The following is a 12585-nucleotide window of genomic DNA, read 5'->3' as shown; positions in this document are numbered from 1 at the left end:
AACGAAGCATGAATCAAAAGTTGATTCTTGGACTAAGTATGATCGTCGCCGCTGCCTCTGATGCCACCGCAGTCCACCACTAGCCTAGGGCTGGCATAATCCCTATCCATGACGCCATGGATAGCGTACATCATGGTGATGACATGCCAGGTGATGTTGCAATCACCAACTTTACTTCAAATAGCATTTCAGACGCTTAGGCCCAACCAAAATCCTCATTGGTTGATTCTAAGACCTCTCGCTCGTTTGATGAAGCCCGTTCCTGAGGGAAATTAGGACTGAGATGGTCCTATGCAAAGGATATAAAAATACTCATTATGTTCTTACATAGAATCCTTAAGGATTCTATGGACTGATTCAACCAACCTGCGGACATTTAAATATCTCATAATGTTGGTTGACACGCAAACACGCTGGTCACGTATTATGCCATTGTCCACGTAAATGCTGCTTATATTACACTCCTAGCACATATCATATAACAACGGGCTCACTCCTTTGATCATCATATTCAGTCAATTGGACTTGACAATGCTAGAGAGTTTACATCAAAGACTTTCGATGGTTTTTGCAATGGGACTGATGTTGGACATCATATTCTCATGTACACACCCAAATGGTCTCACGAAAACGACTATGATAGTTGTCAGGATATTGGTAATGCGCACCAACCTCTTTATATCCGCTTGGGGTGATGCAATATCGCATGCAGCTATGCTAATTCGTCTACGACCTACCGCCACTCAATGTATCTCTGCGTTACAGCTAGTGATTGGGTACAAGTATTTTGTACTTACGCATATTTGAGTGAGCCATTTATGTGCCAATTGCGCCACCACAGTACACTATGATAGGTCCTTATAGAAGAATGGGCAACTACGTTGGAACTGAGATTCCAACAATCGTCCGCCACTTAATGCCCTTGCTAGGCGATCTCCTTACCGCAATATTTGCGGATGTCACTTTGATGAGACAGACTTCCCGTCGTTAGGGGGAGTTAAGAACATGGATATTTAGCAAGAACGATAAGAATTGTCATGGCCTGTCCCCACTATGTCTCATCTCGATCCCTGTTAAAGTGACGAGATCACACATCTGCTGCAAATATGCCTTCAAGGAAGGACGTAGTGCCACCCTACATGGAGGTAGGCATGGCGCCAACGCCAAAGAAAGTGGCACTCTGACGTTATAGACCTTGGCCCCAGCTAGGATGCGTGGGAGGCCCGTGGATTCGAAGGATACTTTGGCACATTCCTATCCTTTGATCATCAAGACTCAAAATCCATCTCATAAGAATCTACTGGGTTATGGTTATCGTTGGGGGACGCCTCAACGTCAGAACCTATTCCTGAGAATATAGAGCTCTTTGAAAATTACACTAGTGTACATGAGACATGGGATATAAACTCCATCATAATTGATGATGTAATTGTGCATGAGTCTGTTGAGTCTGATGATATCGAACCACGTTCCGTTGATGAATGAATGCCAACGTAGAGAAATTTGGCCTAAATTTAAAGATGCGATCCAGGTTAAGATGGATTCTCTAACGAAGAAGAAGGTTTTGGAGCCAGTGATGCCAACACCTCCTAACATAAAACATATTGACTAATGGGTCTTCATTAGAAAGCGTGTTGAGAAAAAGAGATAGTAATCTCGCCTTATGGCGCAAGGCTTCTCACAAAACGCCATGGAATCGACTACTATGAGACATATTCTCTCGTAATAGATGTCATTGCACTCCACTACCTTGTCAGTTTAGTAGTTTCCAAATAACTGAACATGCAGCTTACGAATGTGGTCACTACATATGTCTATAGGGATCTAGATACGGATTATACATGAAGGTTCATGGTGAATTTCATTTACCTAAGTCAAGTGGCTCTAGACCATGGAGCGCGTTTACAATAAGGTTGAAACACTCACTAAAGTGACTACTTTATTGGGAAAGGATATGCCCGCGCGTTTTCAAAATAATTTTCGGATTCTATTGCGGTTCATGTTGGACATGATCTTCATTGGAAGCCCTTAAAGAGTTAAGGGAAACCGCTGAACACTTGAAATCCGACTTTGAGATGAAGGATTTTGGGAGAACACGATTATGTCTCAGTTTGGAACTTAAGCATCATTTTGATAAATGCTTAGGCATTTTGACAAGGTCAAACCTTCAAGCACCCTTATGATCGTCTGTAGTCTTGATCTTGAAAAAGATCCTATTCGTCCAAAGGATGATGACGAAGATGTGCTAAAGGCAGAAGTGCCTTACTTAAGTACAATACACGCATTATTGTACTTAGCTCAATGCACAAGATCGGACATCTCATTTGTAGTGAACTTGTTAGCTAAGATATAGCTCTGCGCCAACGCAACGCCATTAGATTGGTGTAAAAGATATTTTTCGGTACTTGAGATGTACGATTGATATGGGCTTGTTCTATCCCTACAGAGAGACGATGGATTAGGACCAATCACACACTAGGAACGCCGCCAACACTGGCCTGCGTCCTCTATCCCCATCCCAAACAACATAAGTGTTTTGGAAGGTTTTACTGATGTTGGGTATCTCTTTAACCCACACAAAGATCATTCCTAAACTGGTTAAGTGTTCACCATGGGTAAAGACCATGATATCTTAGAGGTCTACATAACAGACCCTAGTCGCTATATCTTCGAATCATGCAAAGATCATTTCTCTTCACGAAGTGGTTAGTGAATGTATATGGATTGGATCCATAATTACGCATGTTCAAAGAATTGTTGTTTGAAGTCTACCACAGATGAGCCTACGAGCATATAGGATAATGCTACTTCTTTTGAAAAAATGAAGCAAGGCTACATCGAAAGCGACAACACCAAGGATACTCAACAACAACAGACTCTCCTCAAGATCAAAGTGAACTAGGTTCAATTTGAGGACAGTGTGGAAGACTTTCTCACTAAGTCATTGCCTAAATTCTACTTTCAAGAAACATGTTGGTAGCATCGTTTGCGGAAGTTATCCGAACTCCCATGATCGTTGTCATCAGGAGGGGATGCAGACATCAAGGGGAGATGTCTACATGTAGGGTCTCGAAATGTGAAGGGTGTGTTGTGCTCTTTTTCCCCTTCGACCGAGGTTATTGTTGTCCCACATGGTTTTTGTTACTTGGCAAGGTTTTTAATGAGGCAACGGAATAAGCACCACGTTTGGGCGACACAGGGGGAGTGTTCAAGTAAATCCAGAATATGTGTCTGGCCCAAACTCTAGGTTACTTAACCTAGTTGTAATAGGTTTAGAAATTAGAGATATTCTCGAAGATATTCAAAGATATCTGACTAATTGTACGATTAATTTTCCTTGTACAACTCTGATTCTATGTCTTGTAATCCTCTGTATAAAGAGGCCCTATTATGAATGAAAGCATGACTCAATTCTCTCCCAATTTCAATTTTCCATAAACAGCTAGCTAGTTTTACATTTTATTTTGACAATTTTATTAGAGGGTTTGAGTTATAATTTGGTCTTCAATGGGCAAAAATAATCCATTGAGTCTGTTTAACGAACGAGATAACTTTGACTTGTCAATTGCTTTGGTGGTGGTGATTTTGTGATTGCTTAAATAACACTTAGGTGATCTCAATCTTACCAGACCTGGATTCCAGATTTTTATGCAAAAACAACCTAGGTCCCAAACACAAATCAAGTAATTATAGGTTTAAACATAAATCACCCAGCCCCCTAACTTAAAGAAAACCTTAGCAGCAATGTTAAAAGAACCAGTTACCTGCATCACAAGCTATAGTAGCAAAACACTAGTCGATGCACCTTTAATCTCATAACTACAACCATGGAAGCCACCATTAGATCCGTTGGAACCATGACAACCAAAAGACCCATAAAAAAAATGAGTATATTTGAGCACCCACCACTAAGCGCAACCAAAGGAGAACACATAGCCCTCAAAAAGAGGATATCCCTTTTGGTAATCTCCATCAAACCATCACGATCTAGAGTTAGAATTTACGATCGTTAGTTGAGAAATAGACGAGCATGGTATGCTCGAAAAGCCGACTCTATGTTGAAAGAGACTACGCTACATGCCTCAAAGTTTTGCATATGAGACAGTAGTTTAAGAGTTCGTCACCATAAAGGGCACCATGAACAAAACCCTTTAAGAGCTTGTCGTTAAGGGTTGAGAGAGAAAACTCTCATTTAATCAAATATTAGGGAAAAATTCATGAATAGTAACTGAAGTAAGGCCCACTACGAATTTCAGTACATCAATTTCCAAAACGTAAACTTTGGTACATCAAATATGAAGTCCGACCTAATATATGTACACGACATCAATGACTCCGTTAGACGTCATGCCATTACACACATAATGACTGGCATAATTGGTTTTTCATTCTGAAAACCCTTATCCCTTCAACCTCGTCACCTGTCATATATAAGGACATATAGTCTACAAGAGTCAACACATTTCTATCTCTTATCCTTTTGATGACCACAGCTCAGAGAAAAGGGAAAGCATAACAACAGTTAAGGCAGAAGGAATAAGGATAGTTAGGACATAGGGTATCAGAATCTTATCAGAAACAATAGGAAAAAGTCAATGGCACAATACTGAAGGTATTTCAGGTTGAATGGAGATCCACATAGATATGGAGGTATGAGATAAATTATTTCCTTTTATTGATCTGTTTGCTTTTGATGCTTTTGTCGCAATTTAAGGGTGTTTGATTGAGTGTGATAAAAAATATTCCTTCTTTGTTTATCGGAGCCAAATATTGACTGTCTAGGGTTTGAGGGCACTATTTGTTTATCCCTTTTTTTTTTGGGGTCTTGTTATGCTTTTTCTACTAAAAAACCCTTTTTTGTCGGTGAAAATGGTTGGAATTGGTTGGGAATTGAATACAGTTGTGATTAGGGTTTCTGGTTGGTGACTGTGACCTAGTGGTGAAGTAAATGAATATGTTGACCCGATTTAGTAGATGAATGTACTTGTTGTCAATAATGGATGTCCCTTAATGACAACAGAAAAAGGAAACAGTATCATAGATATGTTTGATCTGATTGGATTATTGTTGGTATGATTTTAGTGTTAAGGCTATCAGTAGACATAGGAATTCTTTTGAATTTGCCAGATCCGAGTTTGTTTAGTATGAAGATTCATCACGACGGCAGGTTTTACAGTAATTGAGGTATCAATAGGCACTACCAGGGAGGGGGTAAAGATCCTGTGTTTGTGGATGGGGTTGATCCAGATAAAGTATCCGTTACAGGATTCAACTACTAGGCTAATGATCTTAGTTATATTGGAGGTCCGATCATTTATTGTTATAGGATTTCTGGGAGTGAAGATGGAAATGATATCTACCAATAGTGACTGATTCAGAAGCAATCAACATGATGCAGTTTATTCCCAGTAATATTAAGATGCTGGATGTATATATTGTTTGTCTGGGTGGAAGGAGGCCTTATCAAGAATGGGAGTTGGATGGTTATGATAGTGATGTGGACCACCTGCTTTAATTCGGGCATTTGATTGAGGATATGCCTTTATCAGCAATTGAAGAAGCAGGCTTGGACCCAGTTGCAGAGGGCAATGAGGAACCAGACGTGCCTGCCAATTATGGGCTAAGAGGAAGATAGGAGGGGCCAACAAGATGGGCTAGTGTTAGGCCAACAAGATGGGTCAACAACAGCTAAAATACACAATTCTGTGACTAGAGATGTTGGGCCAAGTATTGGTCAGGAGAGGACTGATGACCCAAGAAATGTGTCAAGTACCGGTCTAAGAAAAGGTTCAAGTTTTAGGAGGCCAACTACTGGGATTTCAATTAGGAAGCCTCAAGCCACTCAGAGCTCTCAAGCTCAATCTGTTCAAACATCCTCCAGGGTGACTTTCAACTCTGCAAGGGATAAAGGGAAGCAAAAAATGGATGAGGCACCAAAGAAGAAGGTTGGGAAACCTAAAAAGGTAGAGGGAAAGGGGTATCCAACAAGGGGGAATGAAGGTTGCTCTTATGCAGTTCTGAATGGAGCTTTTAGCTCTGACTCTTCTGATTTTGATGACCCTAATTATGATGGGATTGTTGATAGTGACTATGAGTTGTTCGATGAGAAAGATGAAGTTGACTTTGAAAGAAATGTGGATGGTGATCCAAGTTTAGTGGGGGAGTTTGAAGAGATGGGGTTTGAAGGTAATATAAGTGATGTAGAGGATGATGGATCATATGGTTTTCCAAGTATTGGTGGGTTTGATAGTGAGGGTGAAGATGTTGGCCCTTTCAAAGTGGGATGCAAGAAGAGGTTCTCTGATTAGGTGAAGTTCAACCCAAAAATAGACATGAGGAACCCAAGATTTCTGCTGGGAATGGTGTTTCCAAACTCTATGGTTTTTAAGAATGTTGTGCAGAAGTATGCTGTTTTAACAAGGAAAGAGCTAAGGTTTGAGAGGAACACTAAAGACAAGGTGCTTGTAAGGTGCAGGACCTCACCACGGTGCCCATTTTGGCTTTATGCAAGTTCACCGAATGAAAGGACAGCTGTAGTAATGATCAAGGTTTACAGGCCAGTACACGAGTGTTCATCACTAAAGGGTAGAGTTTATCACTTCCATGCACCATTCATTGCACAAGAGTACATGGACCAGTTCATGGCAGATGGGAACTGGTCAAGAGAGAGAATCCAGAATGCAGTGAATATGGATTTTGTCTACCAAATGGCTTACAGAGCTAAAAGAATGGCAAAGCAGAAGGCACAAAGGACATATGAAGAGCTGTACAATCGGTTGGAGAGTTATGCGTATGAGTTGAAGAAAAGAAATCTAGGAACTTCTGTCTGGATCCGAACTGAGCTACAAGGTGAAGTTACGAGGTTTAAAAGAATTTATATTTATTTTGAAGCTTTGAAGAAGGGCTGGGGAGCAGGCTGCAGACCTATCATAGGTCTTGATGGATGTGATTTAAGGGGTGTGCACAAGGGCCAATTGTTGTTTGCTATTAGGATTGATGGCAATAATGGCTTGCACTCAATTGCGTATGCAATAGTGGAGTAAGAAACTAGGGATTCTTGGACCTATTTTCTAACATTCCTGAGAGAAGACCTCTAAATATACTCTTCAGTGCATTATACATTCATTTTAGACAAGCAAAAGGGTCCGGAGCAGGCAATCAAGGACCTCTTTCCCAACTCTGAGCATAGGCATTGTGTTCGACACTTGCACAACAACTTCAAGGGAGATGGCCACACTAGTTTGGCTTTAAAGTAACTTACATAGGTAGTAACACGAGCTAATACTATGTCTCAGTATAACAAGGAAATTGAGGACTTACAGAAGGCATCTTTATTAGCTTGGAAGTGGTGTGTTGATGGGCCAACTTCCTATTAGTCCAGGTCAAACTTTAAGGATCAGATTAAGTGTGACATTCTCCTAAATAACCACAGTGAGTCATTCAATAAGAGTGTGCCAGATGTAAGGAAAAAACTAATTCTTCCATGTTTGGAGAACATTAAGAAAGCACTTATGGTGAGGTTAAACAATAGGAGGAATTCTGCTGCTAAATAGATGTGCAAGGTGGGACCTAGAATTGAAAAGTTGTTGAAGAAAATTGCAAGCTGGAGCCATGATTAAAGAGCACTTGAGTCCAGTGACATGAGGTTTGAAATACAGGGAAGTGGTGTTGCTTGCTAGAGTGAAGTTGTGAATCAGCATTCTGTGCATCCAGACACCATGTCATGCACCCGCAGAAGATGGGATTTAAGTGGACTGCCCTGTGGTCATTCAATTGCTGTAGTTTATAGCAAAGGATAGAGCCTAGATGATTTTGTTTCAGAATGCTAATACTAAAAAAGGACATATGGAAGCATATGAGGTGGTCATCAATCCCATTGCAGATGTTGCTGAATGGGAGTTGATTTAGAGGGCAATAGCACCTCTACTATATAGGAGGCAATCGGGAAGGCTTAAAACAAAGAGGACAAAGGAACCAGGTGCCAAATATGAATTTTCTACATGTGTTTTTATTAGCTGCAAGTGAATTTTCAGTTAGATCATTTTACTTAATAGAAATTCCCTGAGCTAATATTCTCAGATAACATGTGGAATGAAGGGGAACAACAGGAGGACTTGTGAAAGAAGAAACCAAGTATGGTACACAATATTAATGAAAGTATAATGATTATCAATATGTTTTCAACTATGGTATGTTATAGTTGTTTGTATACTCAATATGCATGGTGTCAATGAAGAAGGTGACCAAGATCATGTTGAGCCTAAAGCTGCAGAACCAGGAGTTCAACCTCCATTGCAGGAACAGCCTCAGGATGATGATCAAATTAGTGATGTACCACCTCTGCCAACTGAGGAATCGATTCAGGACAATGCATATTCTCAGGCATCATCTGTGCTGCCCAATCTGGTTAATGACAATGTCAACCAAAATGTAAATTTTAGGGTTAATGTCAATCTCAATCTCAATAATGATTCTGGAGGTGCTGATGAGAATGGAAACCTTTCTCAAAACATGACAGGAGTTGTGCAGAATGCTTCTCAAGTATATTGTAGTTGTTATTGTAGGTCATTGTGATTGTGTGGAAAATTAGGTTGGCTGGTTTGTTTGCATCAGTTTATTGGAACCATTGCTAACTCAACTGTCTATTTCATCATTTCTTAGATTGAACCAATGAATGAGACATCATCAGCAAGTGTTGGAGGGTCAACGAAGAGATACAAGATGCTTGCAGGGAGAATTAAGCCAAGAAAGTCATCCAGACTTGCTGCTGCTTCTGCATCTACATATGCATCTATTCAACCTCAAAAATCCAAACTGTAGAGGGCTTTGTGGAAACCCTGAATTCTATGTTTTAGGAACCAAGCATGGTAGTTATGGCATGAAACACCACCTATTAATGTGGCATTTGTTTTCTTTTGTTATAGGACAAATGCCATGCTATAAGCTTTTGTGTAACAGGTGGTTTTTGGAGAATCTGTAGTAAGGGGCACTATGAACAATTGCTTGTCATTATTTGGTATTTCTATGTCATGCACAATTGAACCATTTTACCCCTTGAAATACGGACAACTGGCACGAAATGCATTTTTCGTTACCTATAAATTTTCAGGGAGTCTAGTGGTACATGTACTATCCCTCTATTATCCCTTATAGTACTTCCTCCATTATTTCATTAAAAATGCATATGTAGCGGTCATATGACACTCATGTGAGTAAAATAACAAGGGTAATATAGTATTGTCATCATATTTAGAATTATAGAATTTAATATATTGAATATCTATAATTAAAAATACTTTTGACACATAAAAAAATAAAAATAAAACCCAATTTATTCTTCACTATTTTCGAGATACTTTGGGCAATTAATTTAAGTATTTTTGTTTAAGTTTAGTTTTTTTTTTTTATGAAAAATTAATATATATATTAATTTGATTCAACTAATGAGATAACTTTTTTTTAGAAAATTACATATCACTACCAGACCAAATACTTAAAAACAAAAAAACCACATGTTATAAGATTTAGACACACAAGGACATGAAGCCCAGGTTTAGAATGAATTGGAGCAGGCTTGGCTCCGCATTTCAAGAGAAATTGAACAAAAACCTACATTTTAAAAAAATATTACGACATTGCCACTGAGTGGATCAGATAACCCCAAAACGGAGGTCTATCGTCACCAAACATGAACACTGATACAAAAACGTTGAATTTGAGAGATTTAGAAACCCTAATTGTTTTAATCTCATTAAATTTGATCGTAAGTTGTTGAGGAAGTCGGCTCCATGGTGACGACTGCATAAAGAAGACTTCATCTCGGCTTTAAACTGACAAGACTCACCCTGGATTTCACCTAGAAATTCGAAGTGGCCCTGCGAGATCTATCTTAGAAGAAATTCTATCAAAAATTTGGGGAAACTTCCCCTAAAAGTGGACTACCCAAAACCTGTAGAAAGACATTTACACTTCTAATATCAAACACCATCCTCAACTCCTAGAGCCACCCTACTCCTCAAATCACAACATCTTCCAATTCACATTACACAAGTCTCAATAACATTAACCCCACAGGTTATCAGAGCAATCTAATACACAAGGTATACAAGAAAATAAAATAGAAAGGTAAATGATTGATAACTCCTACAATGCGGAAGCAGTGACAGTTATGCCTCAACTCCATGTACGCTCGACCTCATCTAATCTAGCCTGCAAACTGGACATTTGAAACCGAAAGGTCCAGGGGAAAAGTATTTAAAAATCCATTAGAGTGAGTGGACGAAAAATAAGTAATCTCGAAGGAAAGCAAATGTAAGATTTAATGCTTTCTCAAATTATTTTCTTAAAACCAAGCATCCAATAAGGTCTCGTGAAAACTCTTTATCCTCCTTTTTACTGAAATCTCAAACTACAACGAAATCCTCTGTAAATCATCTCAAAATCCTTTCAAAACCTCTCATAAAGAAAACTTCTCAAAATCCCTTATCAATCCCACCTCAACACTCATGAAATCTAAAAAAAAACTCATAAAGGAAAATAGGCGATGGTTAGAGGGAACTGCCGGCTAGTCATCTCAGGTCGACCAGACGAGGAGGTGATGGCTAGAGGGAATTGCTGACTAACCATTGATAGTTAGAGGGTACTGCTGACTAACTACCTCATGTCATTTGGAGGGGACTGCCAACCGAAATGTTTTGGAGGGTACTGCTGACCAGAATATTACCTACAGGGAACTGCCGACCAGGTAATGCATGCTAACATAATTACCTCCTCAACTATACTGAAGTCAATAATTAATAAATATTTAACTCAAGAAATCTCGATATCTCAAATATTCGAAATCAATAATTCTCAGAATATTTTCTTAATCAACCACTTTCTGAAAATCACTTCTCAAAACTCAGTAACTCATAATTTAAATAGCTCGAAAATTACTAAAAGCTTTCGGAAAGGAAATTCAATATCAATCTCGTAAATCATAAATAAAATCTCAATAAATCAAAGCTCATTAATAAATAAATACTCGAAGTATTGCATGCATAATTTAGTTTAAAAATAAATGTCCACTCACAGTACGACTTCGGCGGTCACAAGTAAGAATTTCCTCATTGAACAGTGGCTAGGTACGTCGTCCTGTACACAATAATGCATCTTAAATAACCGAACGAAATGTCCTAAATAAATTCATAAATTGAACCGAAAACTTGTTATCCTTGACCCTCCAAAATCTACAAGTTCCAAACTTCACCAACAACATCATTTCATCAATTTTAGCTTTCTAGAATAGAAACGAGAGAAATCCAATGGTTGGATTTCAGGAAATAAGCACCCGAAACTTCGTAAATTCGCAATCGATACCAAACTTCCTCCGATTTCCACCAAACTCATACCCAGAAGTTCTATACGCTAGAAGGAACCTAATCAACCATAATAGGAGTCCAGAATAGGTCCCCATCCGCCTCCATGCGCCACGAACAGTGGCTGCGCGTGGGCTCCAAGCGCCGCCGGTTAACCCCCGAACCGGGTATCAGTACCTATGTTAAAATCTTTCTCTCTTCAAGCCCAACAACTTTCATAACTATAACAAAATTCAATTTGAAGCCAAAAGTCTAGAATTTACCTCGAAAGTAAAGAGGAGAAATTTGAACCCTAGATCTTCAATCATTCGATTCGTGCTCCGCACTTTAAATTGGACCAAGAGATTTTGAGAGATTGATGTATGATCCAAGAGCACCAAGACCGACTAAGTATTGTTGCTGGAGGTGGCCGGAAACTCGAGTCCCGACCAAAACCCGAGAAAATGGCGACGTTGCATTCTTCTTCTCCTTGCTACATGTTCCATGGTTCAAGTTACCAAACATCGTAGAATTGAAGAGGATGACGAGAGCTTTCCAATGGTACCTGTGATGTCAAAATCCGTCGCTGGACGGAGGAGATATCGCCAGAAGAACATGACTAGGTCGGGAAGAGAGAGAAACTCTCGGGGGAAAGTTTCTGAAAATAGAAACTTACCACAGTAACTCCTCCTTTTATAGAAAAATTATCATGAACAGTAAGTTTAGTATTTTGACCATAAGTTTCGTATACCAACTCTGATTTAAGCGTGCCACGTGTCTACTGACTCGGTTTAATGTCATCTACAACTTTTGTGAAGAAAATTTTTCTCAAAAACTGGCCCAAACAAAAAGTCAACTATTGGTCCACTAAAATTATCGAAACAAAGTAAAAAGTGAAACTTATTGTCGTTTACCGTCTAAATAACCAACAAATGGGTAAATTAAGGTACGGGACGCAACATAAACTGCGTCCAGATCGATGTCAGAGTCGAATGGATTGATTGAAGGCACATAGTGGAGAGGTACCAACGAAGCCGATTGAGATACGAAGATTCCATTCCTACAACCTCCAATTTAGGATTGTAAATGACATGTATGATTGAGATACGAAACTGCTATTTCTACAACTCCAATTAAGGATTGTTCAAGTTCAAGCCCATCTTGGTAAGAACCAATCTCTGTTTTGAATCATTGGCCTTTAAGTAGGTGCTTGAGAATTTTCAAGTTTCACTTGTATGAGACAATGGAC

The 12585-nt window shown here is 39.2% G+C and overlaps 1 protein-coding gene across 1 annotated transcript; it reads left to right on the top strand.

Annotated features, from left to right (window-relative positions):
• Window positions 1–6332: 6332 nt before the first annotated feature.
• LOC112184519 lies at window positions 6333–7043 on the top strand. Its single transcript, XM_024322787.1, has one exon. The coding sequence runs from the start codon at window positions 6333–6335 to the stop codon at window positions 7041–7043; it is 711 nt and encodes a 236-aa protein (XP_024178555.1).
• The last annotated feature ends 5542 nt before the right edge of the window (window positions 7044–12585 follow it).

This window comes from Rosa chinensis, chromosome 2, assembly GCF_002994745.2.
Source record: "Rosa chinensis cultivar Old Blush chromosome 2, RchiOBHm-V2, whole genome shotgun sequence".
NCBI lineage: Eukaryota > Viridiplantae > Streptophyta > Magnoliopsida > Rosales > Rosaceae > Rosa > Rosa chinensis.
The sequence above is the reverse complement of the archived record's forward strand: the minus strand, read 5'-3'. Positions and strand labels throughout refer to the sequence as shown.

What these genes read in the sequence shown, in the direction of transcription:
- LOC112184519 (XM_024322787.1), top strand. Translation starts at nt 6,333, where the DNA reads ATGAGGAACCCAAGATTTCTGCTGGGAATGGTGTTTCCAAACTCTATG.